Source organism: Podarcis melisellensis, assembly GCF_964234715.1.
Source record: "Podarcis melisellensis genome assembly, chromosome: 9".
NCBI lineage: Eukaryota > Metazoa > Chordata > Lepidosauria > Squamata > Lacertidae > Podarcis > Podarcis melisellensis.
In genome coordinates this window covers 13,014,009-13,037,563 of record NC_138541.1, presented here as the reverse complement: position 1 = coordinate 13,037,563, position 23,555 = coordinate 13,014,009, and the positions used below count along the sequence as shown (strand labels likewise).

The following is a 23,555-nucleotide window of genomic DNA, read 5'->3' as shown; positions in this document are numbered from 1 at the left end:
ACCATGGTTTGGCAGATAAATTACAGACACCATCCAGTAGCCAAACCATGGTGGCACCTCCGGATGCTGCACCCCCCTGCAATCCCTACACAGATCTGGCTGACACAGGCCACAAAACCACAGCTCGCCCCTATACACGAAGCCAAGCCAGAGCACAACTAAGTGCAGTACAGCCATCTTCTCAGAAAAACTCTTCACAAAGTTCAAGAGGTCAAGACACAAAGACTTTAGCAACTAATCCACACCTAATGACCCACCTAAGTGGTACTCAGGATATCACTCAAGAAATCACTCAAGATATCCCTCAAGTAATTAAGGAACAAAAGAAGAAAAGGCACACTAGCCTGGGAACTTCCTCTCTGCCCAGAACATTGGAGGCTATACACCACACCCCCTCAACAGTATTTATAGGAACTCAAACACTGAGATCCTGCTCTGTTCCAGTAACAAGAAGCCGAAAGCACCAGCCTGAAGATGACGAGTGAGACCTCGTCGAAACGTCGCCTAGACACCCCAACTTTTACACGGGAAGACACCCGAGGACACCAAAACCTGCATTCCTGTACCCGTGAAAATCTACGAAAGCATATATATATATATATATACACACACACACACACACACACCCTCAGAGTGTGTGGATATATATTTCAATATATAAACCCTCGGCTTGCCGCAAGGAAATCTTTATTCCTAAAGCCAGTGCAGAAACTTGGAGCCCCTCCGGCCTAGCCGCCCCCCGGCGCGCGTCCACCGTGGCGACTTCTCCCCTCAGAGGCGGCGGCGTGGCGGCTTCGCCGGCTTCCCTCTCCTCCTCCTCCTCTTCCCCCCTCTCCCAAGCAGGCCCAGCCCCAGCGGCGGGCGGGTGCCACTTCGTCCCGGAAGCCGGCGGCATGGAGGCGGTGCTCCGGCTGCCACGTTGAAGCCCGAGCGGGTTGGAGCTTGGGGCCCTGCGGGCGGAGGAGGAGGCCGCGGCCCAGCCTTGACTTTCCTGGCCGAGGGAGACCGGCGAGCAGGTGAGAGGGAGACCGAAGGGAGGGCGGCGGCGGCGGGTTGGGGGTCCCAGCCGGGCTTCCCTTTAAACTCGGCCCAGCTCTGCGTTTTGCGCCGCATCCTGGCGACTCGTCTTTCCTAGGATTGCAGCCATAGCTTGGCGTTGCGAGGTGGCCGAGAAAGGGGGGCGAGGGATCCACTTCGCCCACCCTCCTCGTTTATTTATTTTATTTTTTTGCAAAAAGGGGGGCTCCCGGTTTAGGCGTGGTGCTTTTAACAAGAGGCTTTTCCCTCCCCACTTTTTCGGAGATGCAAATGCATAATGGGATTTCGTCCTGCCTGCATTTTCAGCACTGCGGCCCTTTTGTTGCATCGGCTTGGGGGGCGTCTGCCTGAGCACCTTCGCTGCCCCCTCAATGGAGCAGCGGGTTTTCCAAACCCTTCGGGGATCGACCCGAGTTTATCCTTTCCAGGTGTTTCCCCTGTCTTGTTTCTAGGCATGCACAAGTTTTGGGTTGGAGAAATAGCATATCAGCAAAATCATACTGTTGCATCAATATTTTTTGCATTCATACACCTGAAGGAGCTGCTGCTCCCTTCCCCTGTTCCATACTTGAAAATTAGGATCCTGGCTTCAACAGCTAAGCACGCATTGAAATATTGCAGGCTTTTCCAACTTCCAAGAGACTGCGATCTACTCCCACTATTAAAAAACTGGCGGTGATCAACGCACTGCATTGATCAAAGTCGCTGAGCTTTTTTTGGGAAGTCAAAGGTTTTTTTTGAGCTTTTAGGGGGAAATCTAAGTAAGTGAAATCAAGGGGGTGGGGTGGTCCCAAGATCTACCACAGACACCTCACGATCTACCACTAGATCACGATCTACCTGTTGGCCACCCCTGAAATATTGCATAAAATGCCTTCTTCTACAGCTAGTGTACCATGACAAAGACCTTCAGATCTAAGTTTTAGCCTATTCTCCGATTGTCTTGAAATACATACTGGAAGCTGTAGAGTCAGTTGATTATTGTGTTTAAAATCTCTCAGCGATCTTGAGCGTGTCACTGATACTTTCTACCCAGAAGAGTTTTCCTACCGTTTGTACATAAAGTGGCACTTTCCTAGCGTTTTGTACGCAAAGTGGCACTTTTATTCAGGACCACTTAATTTAGAGTACCTACCACCCTTGAGGGCACACCAAAGATAAGGCTATTGATCAAATGGCAAAATGTTAACTGCTACCTGCAGTGAATTTTGGAAAGTTGTGTTTCTGTATGTGTTTGGACATCTTTCATGATATTGTAATCAAATTTTGCACTGTGGTTCCCTGATCAAGCAGCAGGTTTTCATCTATGTTTGGATACAGTAGGATATCATTTTGAATCAAGATGGTGGGCTGAACCTTTCAAAGCTGCAGTTTTTTGGATATGGGCTGCTAGTAATATCACAGATATACACACATTTCAGTGTTAAGTGGTTGAATGGCAGACCGTAATGTCTGTTAATACAAAAATTAGGAGTCTTGTTAGTTTTGGATTAATTACCATGGAACAACAAGGGTGTAATGTGTGTCTATTTGTGATATTATATCTTGCGTATGTGGCATTGATTTTGTATTTGCAGTTGGTAGCAAGAGGGTTTGCATGCAGACTTGTATATTCTTAGGAAAGATCTGCTTCTTAACCATGGTGGCTTATCAGTGATCTTCAGCTGGCAAATTGGGATCCAGTACTGAATTGCAAGCCTGAGCTAGGTTGGGTCACAACAGCAGTGTTACCGCCATACAAATAGATGATTAAAAATTAACAAATGGGTTCCCAAATGCATGTTTGGATTAAAGGCAGGTTCCAAGTCTGCAAAGTTTGAAGACTACAGATTTCAAGAGATACCAGTTAGGATTAAGTAACCTTGAGTCCCTTTTTCCTATTAATCTCTCTTAATGACAGGCAGCACTTCCTTTGGTGCTGTGTTAGTATCAAAGGTTACAGTGCCAAGTAATAGCTTTCTTTGTAGCTGGACACCGTGGAAGGTTGTAAACTCCTATATCTCTAGGACTAGCAGGAGACAGGGCTGCAGTGATACTTTGAAAGTTCAGTAATGGAAATATCTCTCTCTTACTGTAATATTTTTCTGAATTCTTTGGAGGACTTACAATTTGTCCAGCACTAAGCGAACAAAAGTAATATGTTGCCTTCCCCACTTTATTCTAACAACAAGCCTGTGAGGTAGTTTAGGCTGCTCACCCAGTGATCTTCATGACTGAATGGAGTTTTGAACCCTGGCCTGTCATAATCTAACACCCAAATAAAGGCAGCGTACTGGCTGTCCATGCACAAGTTGAAGAAGAAGTGGGCATGTGCAGAATTAGGAACAGTCACTATTAAAGAAAAGTGAATATTTAAGATGCTATGGTCGCTTCCAAATGATATTTCTTTATTGGCACCAGATCAACTTCCATTTTCATGCAGCTCACACCTAGATTCCTATTGCATGATTTGTTGAAAATTCTCCATTTCAGGAAGTGTGACTTTAAAAGCTGTACGGTACTTAAAATGAAGAAGTGGTGTGGTTAGCTGTTGCAGGATTGGTACCAGAGAACACATACAATAAACACATAGCAACATATTGTATTGCCTCCACTTTTCTGAGTGTAAGAGTGCACAGGATTTTGATAGATTACACACAACATGTAAGATGTTGAAACCAGCAGAAGTAGAGCAATGTCAGAAACACAGATATATATAAGACAGTGCTACAATTCTACAATTCTATGATCTCAACTACATTGCTTGACTTTTAGCTTGCTCTTACAAGAGTTCACTTGTCCCTTTGTGCAAGAAGGAGAAATTCATACAATGGAAATGGAATTAACTATGGACTGAGACAGAGGTTTTTAAACTGGCTCGATGGAGATGTCAGTTGCCAACTTTGTACCCAGGGAATATCTAACACTGAGCGAGAGATTAGCCTGTGTTGTTTTTTTAAAAAACAATCACAGAGAACAGCGTTGGTACACAGTATTGAAAAGGTAGTGAAAAGCAAGGGAAAATAAACAGTTTGTTCACTAGGTACCAAGAAGACCACAACATGGGCACTAGATGAGCCTCTGTGGTTAGAGCATTCCACAGTTGGGGTACAGTCACTTCAGTTTCCTTGCTATGGAAAAAGGCTGTTGCTGAGACTACATTCACACAAGACGTCGTTTTTTAAAATATTAATCCTTCCATGCTGTGCTCCTATAAGAATTATAGGGTTTCTGGTTAGGAGACAGCAAAAAGGAGTAGGGAGACTCAGCATTGATGATATCAGTTTGAGCAGTTGGCAAATAATCCTCGAAAGTACTTTCTGAGAGATGCTTATCTGAAAGTTTTGCGGTACTTTCTGTTTTACACTTTCTTCTTTTGGCTTGTTTCTAGTTCTAATTAAAGATTTTGTGGCATGATACATAGTTCCAGTTTAAGGTTTTAGTTAAAGCGTTTTAAGAGGAAGCTGTGGTTGGAACAAAATTCTGGGCAGTTGGCCATCGGAATGAGGGCCACGTTGTCCTTTTTGCTGGCACTTAGGTGGAGGTCTGGAGGTAGAATTTTGGATAATGGTATTCCAGAACTTGATTGCAGTTTCTTCTTATAAATGAGTGCATGCCAGCATTCTATAGAATCATAGTGTTGAAAGGGACCACGAGGGTCATCTTAATCCAACCCCCTTCGGTGCAGAAATCTCAACTAAAGCATCCATCTCTGGTGGTCACCCAACCTCTGCTTAAAAAACTCCAGCTAAGGGAGAGTCCACATCTTCCCAAGGGAGTCTGTTCCACTATCAAACAGCTCTTAACTCTCAGAAGGTTCTTCCTGAAGTTTAAGTCAAAATCCCCTTTCTCATACAGGTGTCTCCCCGCTTATGCAGGGGTTACGTTCACAGAACAGGTTACATTAACAAAAACCTTTATTTACAGTGTTTTAGTGCTCATTTGATGTTGCATTGTGTCACCTGGCACGGCCACCAGAAGGAATGTGCAAGCTCTTGCTTCTGCCTTTGCTTACCTACAGTTTAGCATTCTATCTGAACCTTGTTGTTGTTGTTTAGTCGTTTAGTTGTGTCCGACTCTTCATGACGCCATGGACCAGAGCACGCCAGACACTCCTGTCTTCCACTGCCTCCCACAGTTTGGTCAGACTCATGTTTGTAGCTTCGAGAACACTGTCCAGCCATCTCATCCTCTGTCGTCCCCTTCTCCTTGTGCCCTCCATCTTTCCCAACATCAGGGTCTTTTCCAGGGAGTCTTCTCTTCTCATGAGGTGGCCAAAGTACTGGAGCTTCAGCTTCCGGATCTGTCCTTCCAGTGAGCACTCAGGGCTGATTTCCTTCAGAATGGATACGTTTGATCATCTTGCAGTCCATGGGACTCTCAAGAGTCTCCTCCAGCACCATAATTCAAAAGCATCAATTCTTTGGCGATCAGCCTTCTATCTGAACCTTAAACTGTGGTTAATGTTGACTATGGTTTGTTGAAACAAGCTAGCTTCATAAATCATGGTTTCTACTCAACTGGTTTCAAAGAAGCCATAACCAACCACAATTTGTTTGGCAGCTCGCTGCTAATCAAAAACGAATAGGAAAACGTCACTGTCAGTTTCATATATAGAGCTTCAGAGCCACATGCCCTGTTGGTATTGAGCCATGCAAGAATTTCTGGTTTTGAATGAAGCTGTTTGTGAGGAGGACAGCAAAGAAATATCATTCATACCAGAGTGCCATGTGAGGATTAGGTGTGTTTGTTTATTTATGAGCTGTGTTATAAGCTTCAGTTTAGACAGTTTTCTCAGTCTTTGCTTACTCCAGACCCAAATTTACTTCGGGCCAGAGCAGTTGGAACAGAATATGAACTCTCTGGGAAGAGCATTCCACAAGCGAGGAGCCACCACTGTGGTCTACTGATTTAAACTCATCTAGGATTTCTTTTCTTAACACAATCATACCTTGTGTTATGTTTGCTTCACATTGTGGCTTTTCAGGTTATGAACACGGCAAACCCGGAAGTGTTTACTTCTGGGTCTACCGTACGCTCAGAAGAGATCTGCATGCATGCACAGAAGCAATCTGTGTGCTATGCGCAGAAACAATCTATTGTGCACGCGCTGTAGCAGCACTCTACTTACGGACTTTCCGGGGTGCGAATGGCACCCCAAAACAGATCGTGTTCGTAAGTAGAGGTACCACTATATTGGTGAAAATTCTGAAGACTACTTTGACGCAAACATGGACTTTATTTTTTTATTCTTCCAATCAGAAGTATTTAAATATTGCCTCCTCCGAACAGTTTTGGGTTAAGAGCAGAGTGTGTGAAGTCTTCATTTTTGTCCAGTTTCTCACCTTCTCCTGTAGTGATGCTGTCTGTGTATTGTACTCTCTCAGCAGGATGAAGCTAAAAGAGATAGACCGTACTGCCATGCAGGCATGGAGTCCATCTCACCATCACCCCATCTACTTGGCTACTGGTGAGTTATTATTTCATTGCAATGTGAAAATATCATGTGTTGGATCCAGAGGTCCTGTGAGCAGAGCTCTCCTCTGCAAGTCGTAGAACCCCTGCCCTTCATGGATGGGGGCACTCTAGAGCCAGCCTTTCGGCTTCAGTTGAAGCTCCCAGCTGAGGAAAATCTCAGTCACCTGGTCATTTAGAAATCTGATACTCGCATGCTTACATCTGAAATATTAACTGAGATGTCTGCAGACATGGCACTTTAATTCTGATGCCAGCCACTTAGGGATTTTGAGCGCTTTTTGAGCCCTCATTAAAATATTGCTCTCCTGAATGCTGAAAGATGGTGAGAATAGCATGCAGAAAAAAATAAAAATCACATCCCAAAGAAGAAAAGGTTTACCTGTAAATAAAAGCCTTTGCCTGTATTTGTTTGGGGCTTTTGTTCTGGCTTTTTAAAGTTGTTGTAGTTGTTACTTATTAGACTTGTTAATTGGAGACCAAAGGTCTCCAAATAACAACACTTAGCTGGAAAATGCGCTAAATGTGAATTTGAGATTTGTTTTGCTGGATGAGACCAACATCCATCTGTGTTCATCTTCTCAACAGCAGCTGGTATCTCTGTGTATTCATAGGCTCATCATGATGGCAACAGCCTTAGTCTCTAGTTTAGCACTAGCAGCTGGTATTTAGAGGTACATTGCCTCTGTACATTTCAAATCCGGTTTTCTTTCATAGCCATTGAATCAGACTCCTAGATATGTAAACCTGTTTAGTTCATTGAACCGTGTTCTGTGTGGCTCAAACCCAGTTAAGTGTGCACAGGATTGCAGACTTAATAGAGTCAGTGGGCTTGTGCAGGGCTTCAGCACCACACTATACAGTGCTGCACTAAAATCCTTTCTTTTCCTTGGCAGTTCCCAACGTTATTAAGGGCAAGAGAAATTCCACAACTGGTATATAAAAAGGGAGGTTTTGTAATGTCACAAACAGCAAAAATCAAAATCTGATGAGGATGTGTTTGCGTGTTTTAAACATAGGTTTTTAAAAAGAGTGTTCGGTTTTATCTCTTCCCTTAAGTGTGCCAAGGTTGTTTTGGGCTTCCCAAGTGTTATGTTTACAGTACATAAACTGTATCCAATTTATAATTCTGTATAATGTTATACAGTACATAATTCTGTATCCAGGGCAGCTGTCTACCAACTCCACCTGGTACGCAGGCTGAGACCCTACCTGCCCGCGGGCTGTCTCGCCAGAGTGGTGCATGCTCTAGTTATCTCCCGCTTGGACTACTGCAATGCGCTCTATGTGGGGCTACCTTTAAAGGTGACGCGGAAACTACAACTAATCCAGAATGTGGCAGCTAGACTGGTGACTGGGGGCGGCCGCCGAGACCACATAACACCGGTCTTGAAAGACCTACATTGGCTCCCAGTACGTTTCCGAGCACAATTCAAAGTGCTGGTGTTGACCTTTAAAGCCCTAAACGGCCTCGGCCCATACCTGAAGGAGCGTCTCCACCCCCATCGTTCTGCCCGGACGCTGAGGTCCAGCGCTGAGGGCCTTCTGGCGGTTCCCTCATTGCGAGAAGCAAAGCTACAGGGATCCAGGCAGAGGGCCTTCTCGGTAGTGGCGCCCGCCCTGTGGAATGCCCTCCCATCAGATGTCAAAACGATAAATAACTACCTGACATTAGAAGACATCTTAAGGCAGCCCTGTTCAGGGAAGTTTTTAATCTGTGATATTTTAGTGTATTTTTGGTTTCTATGGAAGCAGCTCAGAGTGGCTGGGGAAACCCAGCCAGATGGGCGGGGTACAAATAATAAATTATTATTATTATTATTATTATTATTATTATTATTATTATTATTACATCAGTAGTAAGGCATTCCACATGTCTCTGCAGGTACATCTGCTCAGCAGTTAGATGCAAGCTTCAGTACCAGTGCTTCCCTGGAAATATTTGAACTTGACCTGACTGACCCGTCGCTGGATATGAAGTCCTGTGCTACTTTCTCATCCACTCATAGGTATGTGCAGACTTTAAAAACTGTCTGCTTATGTAAATGAAAAGCTCAGGATGGGAGTATTAGCAATCAAAGGGGCACAGCTTTCAAGATCTGGAGGTTTTTTCTCCTGATAGTTTATGGCATGATAAACCAACTCTCGCCAAACTGGTGCCCTCTAAATGCTTTGAACTGCAGTTCCCACCAGTCTCGCCTGTCCAATTTTTTTAGTGGCTTACATCCAGCCCCAAGGTCCTTTGCCCACTAGAAAGCACACAGCTTCATTGTCATGTCACTGTGTGGCTGATCCTCCATGCTGCAGCAGAGAGAGAAAGCCCTACACAGAGCTGGGCCTTGCTGTGTCTCCTGTACTTCTGGTCCCTGGAGGTGAGAGGGAGAAAGAAGACGTTGACAAAAGCAACATGCTTAGGCACAGAACAGTTGCGTCAGGGGTAGGTAGACCGTACTGCTCTGGCTGGCTCCCTGGCCTCCTAAGCACAGACGTCACAACAGGGTTCATATCAATTTTTGGATTCAAACCCCCTTTGGTTATAGTCCTGCAAGACCTGGAGGGAAAATTTCCTTATGCCTGGGCTGTAGATCCTATGTTCCTATGATGTGCCAAGGCTCCTGGCCCTGCAGAAAAGCCCTGAATGGTGGCCTTTATTTGTAAAGGTGGCCCTGAATTCCTTCCTTGCTGCTATTGCATTTCCTTCTCCTAGAACTACAATTGTCCTGAGTGTACATTCAGCTAATGGAAATAATTCTACCTGTTTACTGCTTGAGCAGCACTTGTGGCGAGCTAATAATGGCTGCTTCTCAGGACAAAGTGGCTTGGGTGGTGTCCATCGATGCAAAAGACTATGCTCCTCCTCCTGTCGATTTTGAACAGACTCCATGAATCTTTCATGGCCGATTTAATGTCAAAACAGCAAAAACACTGTGCTTCTTTCGGCTGCTTGCATTGTCATTGGAGGTGTCTGGCTTGGTTACTTAAGACCGTTGTATTGAATTACTTTGCACTGAATACAAAGTGCTGGGCTAGAGGGGTCTTTGCCCTGAACTAGCAGACCTCTTCTCACGTTCTTACATCTTTTTGCAGGTATCACAAACTGATATGGGGTCCTCACAGAATGGCATCTGATGGGGATCTTTCGGGGGTACTCATTGCCGGCGGCGAAAACGGAAACATCATTTTGTATGACCCAGCTAAAATATTGGCAGGTGAAGAGGAAGTTGTGATTGCGCAGAAAGACAAGCACACGGGGCCTGTTAGAGCTCTGGATGTCAACCTCTTCCAGGTTAGATCTTTCTTTCTGCACATTAATCATGGTGCCTAATATAGCAGCACTTGAGATGATATTCAGTCCTTATTGCATGGACCTGAGTGTGTGTTCTCTGTTTTATAGACAAACCTAGTTGCCTCTGGTGCAAATGAGTCTGAGATCTACATATGGGACTTGAACAATTTTGCAACGCCTATGACTCCAGGAGCCAAGACTCAGGTACAAGACACATATTTTGCCCAGCTCTTAAAAGCATTTGATTGGTTGGTGAGAGAATGAGGTGATTGTCATCTTACAGTCTGTTTATGGTTGGGGATGGGGAGTCTGTGGTCCCCCAGGCATCCTCAAACTCAAACTCCCATCAGCCCCTGCTAGTGGGGCCAATGGTCAAGTGATGTAGGTTGGATGTCCAGTTACATTTGGGTATTTACAAGTTCTCCTTCCCTACTTAAGATCCTTTTGGTGGAAGGAAACATCTTAGAATCCTGTAAAGCTTTTTGAGAAATCTGTACAGTGGTACCTCGGGCTAAGTACTTAATTCGTTCCAGAGGTCTGTTCTTAACCTGAAACTGTTCTTAACCTGAAGCGCCACTTTAGCTAATGGGGCCTCCCACTGCTGCCGCACGATTTCTGTTCTCACCCTGAAGCAAAGTTCTTAACCCGAGGTAATATTTCTGGGTTAGTGGAGTCTGTAACCTGAAGTGTATGTAACCTGAAGCGTATGTAACCTGAGGTACCACTGTAATTGTATGATGATACATCCTTCTGAAAAGTGCTTGGACATTGTAGAGATGAACAGATTAACCATGAAAGTTAGGGTAGCTGGCTGCTTTATTGAGTAAATTATAGGCTAAAATTTTTATTGATTGATGTGTGTGTAAACGTGAATTGAGCCTTGGGTACAACTCATTTAAAGTGAAAACTAAGGATAATAGGTTAAACTAGTGTTTCCCAGCCTTGGCTCTCCAACTGTTTGGGACTACACCTACCATCATCCCTGACCACTGGTCTTGCTAGCTAGGGATGATGGGAGTTGTAGTCCCAAAACAGCTGGAGACCCAAGGTTGGGAAACAGTTTTTATTGTCATTTTCAGTGGAGGTCTGCCAAGTTTTTGAAGAGCTTAATAATAAGAAAGGTCTGCCAGACATTGCATATTTTAGTGACGTAGAATGAGAAACTGATGATGGGTTCTGTTTCCAACAGCCTCCTGAAGACATAAGCTGCATTGCTTGGAACAGGCAAGTCCAGCATATCTTGGCTTCTGCAAGCCCTAGTGGCCGTGCTACAGTGTGGGATCTCAGGAAGAATGAACCTATCATCAAAGTCAGCGACCACAGTAACCGGGTAACTATTCAGCCAGTTTGTTGTAGGCACTCACGCCGGTTGAGTATTTGTTAAGGCTGGTTGAAAATTTCCTTCTGAGGTGTGGGCATCTGCCTTCCTTCCCCATATTCGTAGAGGAAGTGTAGGGAGCCTTGGGCCCAGAGGCTACATGTGGCCCCCAAGCCTCTCCACCTGGCCCTTGGTGGTTTCTCCAGGCCACAGCTGCTGCCCCACCGCAGGCTCTGCTTCTTGTGAGTGTTTCTGCCTTGATTGAATTTGTCCTGGAGCCCCTACAGTGACTCTTGCACTGGTTCTCAACCTGTGGGTCCTCAGATGTTGTTGGACTACAATTCCCATCATTCCTGAGCTTGCCTCGCTAGCTAGGGGTGATGGGAGTTGTAGTCCAACAACATCTGGGGACCCACAGGTTGAGAACCGCTGGAATGGAGGATAGAGTGTATCAAAACTAGCTTAGTGCCCTGTTAAATTTCAGATTCCTTGCCCCCACCCACTTCTGCCTCTGGAACCTCCCACCACTGGCATGTCTTTCCCCCTTCACCCTTCCCATCTTGCTCAGAAAATAATGAGCTGCAAAAAAGATTCCTCTCACCTGACATAGAGTAACAACATGGAAATGGTTTTATCATTGTATGTTCCCCTTGGGAGCAGTAACCCTGAAGGTCAGCCCAAAAAGATTGAAAATGTTAAAAGTTAATGAAGCGCTCTACTTGTTGTGAGCATTGCACAATCTTTCTGTTCCCCCACCTTTTGTACAGGGATAAATCCTGTAAATTGGGCCTATTCACATGTGGCAGGGGGTATGAATTTTCTGTGTTTTGTTACATGCATGGAGAGGGGGTATGCATGCCTGTTCTCTCCATCTTTGGCCTGTTCAGGTTGTGAGCTGGCCCATTCATAAATACAGTATGGATGAGTCACAGGCCCTGCTTGCAGGTCAGGGATCTACTTGGCCCCAGTCCAGGATGCTGGACTAAATGGGCGATTGGCTGCACAGTGGTGCCTCGCAAGACGAAAAGAATCCATTCCGCGAGTCTCTTCATCTTGCGTTTTTTCGTCTCGCGAAGCAAGCCCATTAGCAGCTTAGCGGGCTTAGCGGATCAGCTGATAAGCGGCTTAGCGGATCATCTGTTAAGCGGCTTAGTGGATCAGCTGATAAGCGGCTTAGCGGATCAGCTGATAAGCGGCTTAGCGGATCAGCTGATAAGCGGCTTAGCGGCTTGGGAAAAAGGGGGGGGGGAGGAAAAAAACCCCGCAGGAACTCGCAATACATTTTCGTCTTGCGAAGCAAGCCCATAGGAAATTCGTTTTGCGAAGCACCTCCAAAACGGAAAACCCTTTCGTCTAGCGGGTTTTCCGTCTTGCGAGGCGTTCGTCTTGCGGGGCACCACTGTACTTGCATAACTAGGGGAAAGGGAAGTAGGACCCACTGCAAAATGTTGCAATGCATCCTGTGCTAATACAGGGACATGAGCGGGCTTGTATGGTATGTCTGCATCTGGTTTGGGAGTGACCAACCACCTGGGCAAAAGCTTTTACATGTGCCCAGCCCAGCGCAGAGGCAGAGGTAGCAGCACTGGCAGAGAGCTGTGCAAAGGAGGTCTTGGATAGAAGGCAGCGGTCTGGTTTCTTTTAAGCCTGCTTGATGTTGCTACTGAGAGCACTGGTTGTACAATTTCAGATGCACTGCTCAGGGCTGGCCTGGCATCCTGATGTCGCTACACAAATGGTTCTGGCTTCGGAAGACGACAGGCTGCCTGTAATCCAGATGTGGGACCTCCGATTTGCATCTTCTCCACTTCGTGTTCTAGAAAGCCATGCAAGGTATTTTGGTCTCTCGCAGATCTGGCTGGCTGCGTGGTTGACAGACGTTGAAAATGCTAATGACATCCTCCTTCACTGCTAGCAGCAGTTTGCTATGTGGATTTTGCTATGTCCCCACAAAAACAGACTGCTTAGCAAAAACAATTGAATACTTACACATTGCTAAATCAACACGGAGAGTAAGAGGAAACACCTTACAAAAAGTTAATGAGGAATGGGCTATCTTTAAAGAATATCGTAAAATCTAAGTGGAGAAGGTAGATCTCCTGACAGACAGTGAATAAATCTAGAAATAAAGAGAATATAATGAACTTAGCTTGGAAAATATTTGGAAGAATCGAACATCCAAAATGAAATGTGTGCAGATTAAATAAATGTAAACTAGCACAATGAGAATGGTTGGAAGTCAATTCATGGTGGGTGTGTTCATGCTGGGTACGTATATAGGTAATATATGTTTTTTAGATATGTATGTTTTGTATTGTTTGATATATGTACTGTATTGTATGTTTATAGATTCCGATGTACAATAAACGTATTTAAATATTTTCTTAAAAAACAAACAAACAAAAATACTGCAGGTATTTCAGAAGTTTGTTTTCAACTTTTACAAAGGCTTGATTGCTTGCATCTTTTTCCACAGAGGCATTTTGACAATAGCTTGGAGTATGGCGGATCCTGAACTGTTGCTGAGCTGTGGAAAGGATGCTAAAATTCTTTGCTCCAATCCCAACACAGGAGAGGTACTGATTGAATACTTGCTTGCAAGCTTTTGAAATGGAGAGACATTTCTTGTTTGGGTATTGCAAAAAGAGTGTGCAGACTTTGCACTCGGAGTAGCAGAAAGAGGCAGGATTAGCTTTTGTCTCCAAACTAGCTTTCTGGGTGTGGCTGGGTGGTCCTTCTTAAGCCGTTTAGGTCTCCGCCATTGTTATTGTGATATGTTTGGTTTTGGATACAGGTGTTGTATGAGCTTCCGACCAGCACCCAGTGGTGCTTTGACGTCCAGTGGTGTCCCAGGAACCCTGCTCTTCTCTCTGCTGCTTCTTTTGATGGGAGGATCAGCGTTTACTCCATCATGGGGGGGAGCACTGACAGCCTGCGACAGAAGCAAGCGGACAAGGTATTTAAAACAAAACACTGCATATCAAATTGACGGAAGACAGGTGTTTGCAATGCATGATGAAATACTTTTTAAAAATTGCTTTGACTGTCAAAGGTTACCGTTGTATACACAGGCAGTGACTGTTATCCTGAGAGGAGTCCTAATTGTAGGGTTAAAGAGAGAGAGAGAAAATCATTTGGTGGCACCTTGGAGCTAACTTTTTAGAAGGTTTTTATTATAAAATGGTGGTGTGGTTTGCTGTGAAGCTGTGCATCCTGCTTGCCAAACAGAACAATGATGTTCTTTTTTGTATGGACAGTTGAGATATTGACAGGAACTGTTGACTCTGCAGCTCAGATGGGCTTCTAATCCACCCCTTGAATATGCAAACAAATTAAACTCCAAAAAGCAAACCCAAGAATTGATAACTGGTGGTGATAATGCGAATGAGTTTTAGACCCACCTGTCTTTCTCTTTCTCTCTCCTTTTCGAAAGCTCTCGTCCTCCTTTGGTAATCTTGATCCATTTGGAACAGGGCAGACACTTCCTCCATTGCAGCTCCCACAGCAGACCACTCCACAGAGCAGGATCCTGCCCTTGAAGAAGCCACCCAAGTGGATTCGCCGACCTGTCGGTGCATCTTTTTCAGTAAGTGGAATCCTAATTGCACTCTAATGGGGTGGGCTGTTTAACTCTTCTGCTGAGTTGTCTGTTCTATGAATGTGTTGTTCTGCTCCTTTGTGAATTTTAAAATCGAGGATATGCGGTATATCACATTCCCCTTGTGATGAAGTAATCACACAACCGGCACTCGGTATAATATGTCTGTGGTGTTAAGCCCTGTTCAAAATACTGCCATGAAATTAGATCTTCAGCTGACAGAGTGTGGTAGACTTGCTAGGGACAAACAATTATAGGTAGATCATCTGCTTTCATCTGTCTCTTGGTTCAGAAAAAGGTCACACCTTCTATAACTGGTGAGGTGTTGTTACTTCTTTTATTATTAGTTCTACATCTGTTAAGAGAATGGGGTAAATATATTGATTGACTAAGCCCCAAAATATGTCACTTAATTCCTATACTTTCTCATGGTGGAGAGTTCGTGTGTGTGTGTTTTTAAGCTATGTACTAAAAATTGTGACATGGCTCCAATGGACAGTCCTCTGCTTTCCCTCCCCTAGTTAAGAGACCAGGAGCCCCTTATAGGTGTGTGCACTTTTTCCTATGCAAACTCTGCCCATTTCAGCAATAAATAAGGAGTGGGGAACCTCAGGTCCAGGGCCCAAATATGATCCTCCAGGCTTCTCCACCTGCTCCTCCAAATTCTTCCCAGGACACACCTTTCACCAATCCTGCTTTCCATCCTCCTCGAGTGTTTTTGCCTAGCTAGAATGTGTCCTTGAATTTTGGTCATGTCTCTTGTCTGGATTGAGGACAAGGAAAGGTACATGGAGAAACCAGGTAAAACTTGTACCTGTTGCTCTGCCTACGAGGGCCATCTGGCAGTTCCCTCACTGCGAGAAGCCAAGTTACAGGGAACCAGGCAGAGGGACTTCTCGGTAGTGGCACCTGCCCTGTGGAACGCCCTACCACCAGATGCCAAAGAGAACAACAACTACCAGACTTTTAGAAGACATCTGAAGGCAGCCCTGTTTAGGGAAGCTTTTAATGTTTGATGTATTACGGTATTTTAATATTTTTTTGGAAGCCGCCCAGAGTGGCTGGGGAAGACAAGCCAGATGGGCGGGGTATAAATAATAATATATTATTATTATTATTATTATTATTATTATTATTATTATTATTATTATTATTACCTTTGGCTCAGTCTACCACAGGGCATGTGGCCCCTGGCTTCTTTCCCTTGAGCCAAAAGTGGCTCTCCGTCCCTGGCACAGCATCTTCACAAATCTACCCTGCAACGCTAGTTTGCAACTCACCCACCCCTGTCAAACGTCTGCTTTAAAGCAAACCTCAGATCTTCAGAACGTTCTTTTTTTTTGAGCGTGCATATTAAAACGGAAGCATGGATCTTGATGGTAATGGATTTGAAACTCTTGCCTAAACTGTATCTGCGCTGCCCTTGGATTCCAGTTTGGCGGAAAGCTAGTTACCTTTGAGAACAGCAAGCCCCAGCAGCAAGGAGCAGAGCATCCTCAGCATCACTATCACATCTACGTCAGCCAAGTTGTCACCGAGAAGGAATTCCTGAGCCGCTCCGATCAGCTGCAGGAGGCTGTGCAGGCAGAAGCGTTTGTCAACTATTGCCAGAAGAAAATCGATGCTGCCAAGAATGACTTTGAGAGGAACGTGTGGTCTTTCTTAAAGGTAATCTTAGATTTTTTGGACAGCGCATTAGCTCCCTGTCACCTTAAAAACCCAGTGCTTTGCTAGTAATGACCACAAGCTTGGATGTCTTTAAAAGAGGACTAGACAAATTTGTGCACGATAAGGCTATCAGTGGCTACAAGCCAAAATCGCCATGTTCCACCTACTGTCACAGGCACTATGCCTCTGAAGACCAGCTGCTGGGGATCTCAAGTACAGTAGAGTGCACTCAGGTCCTACTTCTGGGCTTCTGGTTGGCCACTGTGAGAACAGGATGCTAGACCAGATGCTGGCCTTTGGCCTGATCTGGCAGGGCTGTTCTTCTGCCATGTTCTTGCTTGGCAACATCGTCAATGGTGAGAGATGATGGGAGTTGTAGTCCACCCACATCTGGAAGGCACAACTTTGGCTCTCCCTGCTTTTTAGCATGGACTGCCCTTAAAACACACAATTCTTTGTACCGCTCTGCTTAATGTTTCATTGCAGTCCTTCCTCCTTGCAGAGATATAAGGGGCATCAGGGTTTCGTTAGCATCTTGCTGCAAATTCATAGGTTTGCTTTGCAACTGTTAATTGTACAGAATGGGAGGTGCAGGATGGTAGACATTGTGGGAAAGGGAATAAAAACGAACCTCTGTTTTCTACAACGCTTCCTTTTTCCTGACATTTATTTTAAAAGGTGCATTTCGAAGAGGATTCACGTGGCAAATGCTTGGAACTCCTGGGCTTCAGGAAAGATGACCTACGGAAAAAGGTAAATGCTACTAAATAATAATATTTGTACACCACCCCAGGCACAATGTTTTTTTAATGAAGCTGTTGGCATGGTCACTCATCAATAATTCTGTGTATAGAACTGAATGGCTGGCACCTCATTGGCTTTTAATGGAATTCGTTTATTGTGTTGATATTTATGTGTTGTAAACAGCCTTGGGGTTTTTAATGTAGGGTATTGTTTTTTAAAAAATTAAATAGAAATGAACTAAAAGGTTTTCATTATACAGAGGTGGTTGAGTCTCGAATGTACCTCAATACCCTGCTCATTCATATCATTTGCTTTCTCTTGACAAGTAAAGGCCAGATTAACACACTAAATAGAAATAGCCTTTAAAAATATGTGTGCCAATCTTCGAAACAGCTTTTTAAAATACTAGATTGACATGTGATAGAATAGGTCCTTCAATAAGCAGAGGAAAGTGTTGCAGAAAAAAAGAGTTGTCAGTTGGGAGCATTGAGGGTTTCAAGGGTTCCCCCCAAGATAATTCACAATTCTTTTCTCTTCCCTTCAGATTTCTTTAGCTCTCCATAAAGAGAGTCTTCATGGTAGAGAACCAGATGAGGTAAGGAAACAAATGCAAGGTTTTATTATGCAAATGGGGTGGAGTTTGGAACTTAACTCACTTTTCCTGCAATGTCCTTTCTTTGGCAGCCTAGTATTTGCTCAAAGAGGCATGAATAAGCCAAGCTTGCCGTCACGTTAACCTGCATTTTACAAGTTGCACTTTGGGCAGTAAAGGTTCATATTAATCGCAGAATAAAACTTCAGCCTTTTTTAAAAAGACTGTGCAGGAGTTATTTGCTTTTTTCATTACTCCAATTAACCCAGTTCACAGGAGATAAATCCACCTTGACCCCAGTCTTTATGGTTTGCCTCCCTTCCTCCTTCTCTCCATTAATGTTCTTTACAATTCTGATGTGGCCTCTGCGGCAGCATTTTATGTTGTTGTTGGGCGTCTTGACAGTGTAATAATACATCTCGCTAACCTTCCCCACTTTCTCTGGAAAGAGTTATTGCACATTGTCTCCACAGAGCCAGTGCTTTTCCCCCTGAGTTCTGAATCTATAATGTTTAAAAGGTTGCTGGAAACCTTTGAAGAATGAAGGCCATAGATCTCTCCGAAATCCTGGCTTGAGAGGAACAGGAACTGCAGGACCGCAGCAGTTTTGTTCTACTGAGGAAAGGCAGGGGGAATAGCGAAGCTTTGTAAATTCAAGAACTACTTTCTCCAGCAGGGTTAGAAGCAGGCAGTGGATCAGAGTAAGGAAATTACTTTAGACTTGGGCAAGCCAAGGGTCTATACATAGTGCCTAATATAACCAGCTTTCCCAGCATTTATAACAGCCTCAAACCCTTGAAAATCTTTCTCTAAATGTTTCGTTGCTACAGCACCTCCACATGACCCAAACATAGGCTCAATAGGGAGCTGTGTGTTCTTTCGCTAAGAGCTTTGCTTACTAATTACTTCCTGGTGTTTCTTTTCCTTTGAGTCCATTTGCTCCTCAATCTTAATCCCAGTCCTCTGTTTTCCTGCATCGCTTTCCTCCTTCTCTCTTTCCCCTCTCTAGTCCACTCTCCCCTTCCAGTTCAGTGTTCTAATTTGCCTCCCCTTTAAAGCATCTGTAGCACCTCATTCCTGCAGCTGTACGTTATTTATTCATCTCTCTGTGTCTCTCTCGTGCCTAAAGGCACCTGGGGCAACTCATTAGAAAGTTATTTTGAAAACTAAATGTAGCTAAAACGCTGCAAGATAAATAAGGGAAAGTGAGCAATAAAGGCTTGTAAAACCTTAATAGGAGGAAGCGCTCACAAACCAATACAGGCGAAGAAAATCAGTTGCAAAAAGCCCATGGAAATGAGATGGTCTTTACAAGCCATCAACACCAAGAGGGAGGAGCAGGGAAGTTTTGGACCTGCCAAGGGGCCACCACTGAGAAGGCCCTGCATTGCATATGCACCCACCGAACTTCAGACAGTAAGGGATGTGGAGCAGGGCCTCTGCTGACGATCTTAACAGTCAGGTGGAATAATGTTGGGTTAAGGAAACACAATTCCAGCCTGTCTCAAGAACTAAGAGTCAGCGTCTAGGATCTTAGGCAGACCCACATAGTTTTGTTCTGATCACAGTTTTCATGACATTGACACTTTCGACATTGAGGGAAAGTGTCAGCACAGTTGATGTTTTCTGTGATGGCAGGCATCCTCAAGCAAGCCTGCAAATTGTTTCTCTCTCCAGATAACAAGGGATAGTATCTTACTAATGGTCATGCAGTTTCTGCTGAACTTTCTGGTTCATAGTGCAGGGTTTCCTGTAAGGAAATAACATGCATTCTGCCACTAAGCTACCCTCCTTATCTTGAGTATTTTTTTATCCCTGACTGTCGCTTCTGTGAGTTTGCCTTCCACCCATTCCTTTGTCTGTGTGTGGGTTGAAAATACCCTCCTATCTGAAAGTCAGTGTGGTCTAGTGGTTAGAGTGCTGCAACAGGAGACCAGGATTCAGCCACAAAACTCACCTTGGGACAGTCACTACTTGCAGCCCAGCTTACCACGCAGGGCTGTTGTGAAAATAAAATGGAGAAGGGAAGAACCTTCCCCCCTGCTTTAGAGGTCCTTGGAGAAAAGATGGGATATAAATGCAGAAATAAATACAATATAGTGGTATGTTTTGACAAATGTTTCTTCACAGGGTGTGAGATGATTTGGAAAGGAAAGCCGAGAAAAAAGTCGCCTTTTTGTCTTTAATTGGGTGCATAGGTTTATACTAACAATGGGAACTGTTTGGTGCTGGCTCTAACTGCTTTGGTGTCTTTCTCTCTGCCTAAAACCTTTGAAAACATCCTTTCCTCTTCCGTGGGAAAGAATGTAGAGGAATCTGACCAGCCAGTGCAGAGTGATGGCGAAGAAGGTGCGGCTGCTCAGGATCAGCTCTTGGGAGAGGTATTCATTCTCTTCTGTACTAAACATTGGGTGCTTGGTCACTGACTCCTAACTATTCTGTTTGCTCTGAAATATTCATATCCCGTACACTCATAGACAGGAGACTGAGTGGGGCAGGGATGGGGAGTCTCAGGCCCCATAGGGCTGAATGTGACCCTCTAGACCTTGTTGGAACTCCCTCTAAACTATACCCCTTCCCCAGTCACACCCTCCTTGAGTGTTTTTCCCATACTGGAATTTGTCCCTGAACTCTGATAACACCTCTTGCTTCCATTAGAGTGGAGGATAGAAGTGGACAAGAGATGTCTCTGGGTAGAAACCAGTATACACGTCTAAAACTTACATTAATTTTGCCTCTGGTCGTGCCCAGCATTTTCTGTGCGCACTCTTGCCTCTGCCCCCCAGAAAGAGGTTGGTACCATAGGCTGAAAAAGGTCCACCATCCCTGTAGAACAGCCTTTCTCAACCTGTGGGTCCCCAAATGTTGTTGAACTACAACTCCCATCACCCCTAGCTAGCAAGGCCAGAGCTCAGGAATGATGGGAGTTGTAGTCCAACAACATCCGGGGACCCACTGCTGTAGAAGGATGTGAGTGGGGGACCCACTGCTGTAGAAGGATGTGAGTGCAAGGCTGTGCATTTTCTGCACTAAAAATTACCCAGAGTCTCTTGCACAAAGGGAGGAAAGAAAGAGTCAAAATTTGCAGCTTGAGTAAATGCAACCATTAACCCAGGTTGTGTGTTTTTCCTGTGAATGCTAGGCACTTGTTCTTCCCCCTGTTGCACAGTACAGTGGTACCTTGGGTTACATACGCTTCAGGTTACATATACTTCAGGTTACAGACTCCACTAACCCAGAAATAGTACCTCGGGTTAAGAACTTTGCTTCAGGATGAGAACAGAAATCGTGCTTCAGCGGCGCGGCGGCAGCAGGAGGCCCCATTAGCTAAAGTGGTGCTTCAGGTTAAGAACAGTTTCAGGTTAAGAACGGACCTCTGGAACGAACTAAGTACTTAACCCGAGGTACCACTGTGCAGCTTCTTAACTTTCTTTTGATGGGCATTGAGAAGTGACATGCGCCAGGGGGCAGTAATGCCTGGAAACCTTTTTTTAGGACCCCCACTTCTTAACTCCCCATTGCTTGCGGGGAGGATGGAGGTGCCTGGGGAAGAAGCATAAATTTCCAAAGCTGTTGAGTCTTGGGAAGGAGGCCAGTGGCTTTGGATATACAAGGCCCATGCATATTACATGGGCTTTCCCTGCTAATGGTGAACAGAGTAGAAGAGCAATAGGTTTGGGTTTCACTTCGTCTGCCATTAGCATAACCAGGAATGTATAGGCTACATTAAATACACTGAAAGATTTTACTCAGATTAGCATCTTCCCCTCTACAAGGTTTCTACCCACCCCCACAAAGCAAATACAGACTTCCTTTCCATTTTGACCTCCGGGCTTTGGAGTGTTCTGATGCACTTAATAAAGCTGGAATATACAAATTGGTTTTTTTTTATAAGATATTTATTAAAGTTTTTAAAGAGATACATAAAAACATATAAGAAATAAAACAATACAAAGCATAAAGCTAAAAAATATATAAAGAATACATAAAAAAGAAAGAATAAGCATTTTCCCCTTTAAGGTTCTGAGTTTCTTAACCCTGTTTCTTGGCTTCCTCACACCTCCCTTCCTTTTATTCCTGATTACCATCAGATTCAGCAAATCCCTATCCTCTTTCAAGTCTCATTATCTATTAAAATATTTAAGTAAGTCTCATTTCCCTATTTTCATCCCTATTACATTCCTTATTGCATAATCATCACTTGTTCACTAATGCCATATTATTTTATATCTCACATCATTTTAACATTCATGGATTTTACAATGTGTCTGCAGGTAGTCTTTAAATTTCTTCCAGTCCTTTTCCACCAAGTCTTCACCCTGGTCTCGGATTCTGACAGTCATTTCTGCCATCTCCATATAGTCAATTACTTGTATCTGCCAAGGAATATACAAATTGTATTACTCAGTTGTACATGCTGTGCTTTAAGAGGCCTCCCTTTCGAAGTCACCGGGCATTTTGCCAATTGCATTAGAAATGGACAGCTCGATAGCTCTCTCAACCACAGTGGTTTGTTATTTGGGCATTTCGTCTGAATGACGTAGTGCCCCAATCCTGTGCCTATTGACTCGAAAGTAAGACCCATTGAGTTCAGTGGATCTTACTCCCAATAAAGGGTGCATAGGGTTGCAGTCCTAAATATGCACATTTTTGTCACCAGGCTGGGATTCTTCCCCCACACCCATCAGGTTGCGACAGGATAAAACAAATTTTGCCGACACAACACTTTGTGATATATGTGCAGCCATAATAATGCTCTTCTTTAATAAGTTAGCAGCCTTTTAGGAAAATGATGGTATGAAAGCATATCAGTATATCTTGTTTTCTCAGTAATGGATTAATATAAATGCATTATCAAATCCACACTAAAACCATATTCGTTTCTGCCTATTAGAGTAGAAAAGATGAGACTGCCACTCCGCCATCTGCAGATGAAACATTTAACATTTCCGTCACTGGAGGTAAGGAAAAAATGCCCACATTTTGTACAGAAGTTCCAGGTTTTTTAAAACTTGGCTAAACATGAACCTTCCTCAGTTCATTGTTAGGCTGCTGTGATGATGGTGATAAGTGAGTTTCTTTGTTTCCCTTGTTGCAGATATAGACGGCTTGATCACTCAGGCTTTGCTGACGGGGAACTTTGAAAGCGCCGTTGACCTCTGCCTCCACGACAATCGCATGGCTGATGCCATTATACTAGCTATAGCCGGTGGCCAGGAGCTGCTGTCCAGAACCCAGGAGAAGTACTTTGCAAAGACACGAGGCAAAATTACCAGGGTACGCAGGCTTTTAAGTTGGAAACGTGGGTAAATTATGGGCTCACAACCTCATCCTTTATTCAGAAGACCAGGCAGGCTTCTGGAAGGATCAGATAATCCATGCATCAAGTAAACAGGTATAATAGATGCATAGTAACGTGAGAGCAATTTGTGGGGAAGAATCAGTAGTGAATATGAAGCCGTTGCTTATATAACAGGGCTGATTGCAAGTGGAATGTTGGGCGGCAGGTCCCCTCCGTGGCCATTCCCCTTAAACACAATTAATATTGATTTCAGTATAACCTTTAATTGTAATTAAGTCAGGAGACAAGGGGCTCATGGTAGGGAGGAGGCATAAAATCCTTCCTCTTGCTTCCAGTTTCTTTAACAATGGTTGATGGATCAGCCTTGCATGGGTACCAGCCCAATATTAGATAATGGAGGTTCTACGTCATAAATGAAAATCCTCAGATACCGCTAACATATAGAATTGCCTGATTCAATCTAGAGCTGCGGCATTTAATTGATTGCATTAATCAACGGCAAAACTTCTGATAGTCCTTTAAGAAGTGTCCTTGATTAAGCAGGCAGCAGTTCTT

The 23,555-nt window shown here is 44.2% G+C and overlaps 1 protein-coding gene across 11 annotated transcripts in view; it reads left to right on the top strand.

The window, feature by feature from the left end:
- The first annotated feature begins 881 nt into the window (after window positions 1-881).
- The window catches only part of SEC31A (SEC31 homolog A, COPII coat complex component), a 52,724-nt gene continuing 30,050 nt past the window's right edge, over window positions 882-23,555 (top strand). For 9 of the 11 annotated variants that reach the window (XM_081924788.1, XM_081924796.1, XM_081924795.1 and 6 more), the window contains exons 1-16: window positions 882-1,016; window positions 6,405-6,487; window positions 8,378-8,501; window positions 9,580-9,778; window positions 9,887-9,982; window positions 10,968-11,108; window positions 12,787-12,929; window positions 13,573-13,672; window positions 13,891-14,052; window positions 14,530-14,682; window positions 16,129-16,362; window positions 17,041-17,115; window positions 17,651-17,701; window positions 20,002-20,079; window positions 22,593-22,659; window positions 22,797-22,975. In XM_081924788.1, coding sequence (XP_081780914.1) covers window positions 6,409-6,487; window positions 8,378-8,501; window positions 9,580-9,778; window positions 9,887-9,982; window positions 10,968-11,108; window positions 12,787-12,929; window positions 13,573-13,672; window positions 13,891-14,052; window positions 14,530-14,682; window positions 16,129-16,362; window positions 17,041-17,115; window positions 17,651-17,701; window positions 20,002-20,079; window positions 22,593-22,659; window positions 22,797-22,975 — 1,881 coding nt within the window. In that variant the 5' untranslated portion in view covers window positions 882-1,016; window positions 6,405-6,408. The remainder of the gene's footprint in view (window positions 1,017-6,404; window positions 6,488-8,377; window positions 8,502-9,579; window positions 9,779-9,886; window positions 9,983-10,967; window positions 11,109-12,786; window positions 12,930-13,572; window positions 13,673-13,890; window positions 14,053-14,529; window positions 14,683-16,128; window positions 16,363-17,040; window positions 17,116-17,650; window positions 17,702-20,001; window positions 20,080-22,592; window positions 22,660-22,796; window positions 22,976-23,555) is intronic. The other 2 variants (XM_081924789.1, XM_081924792.1) reach the window with 2 other exon arrangements.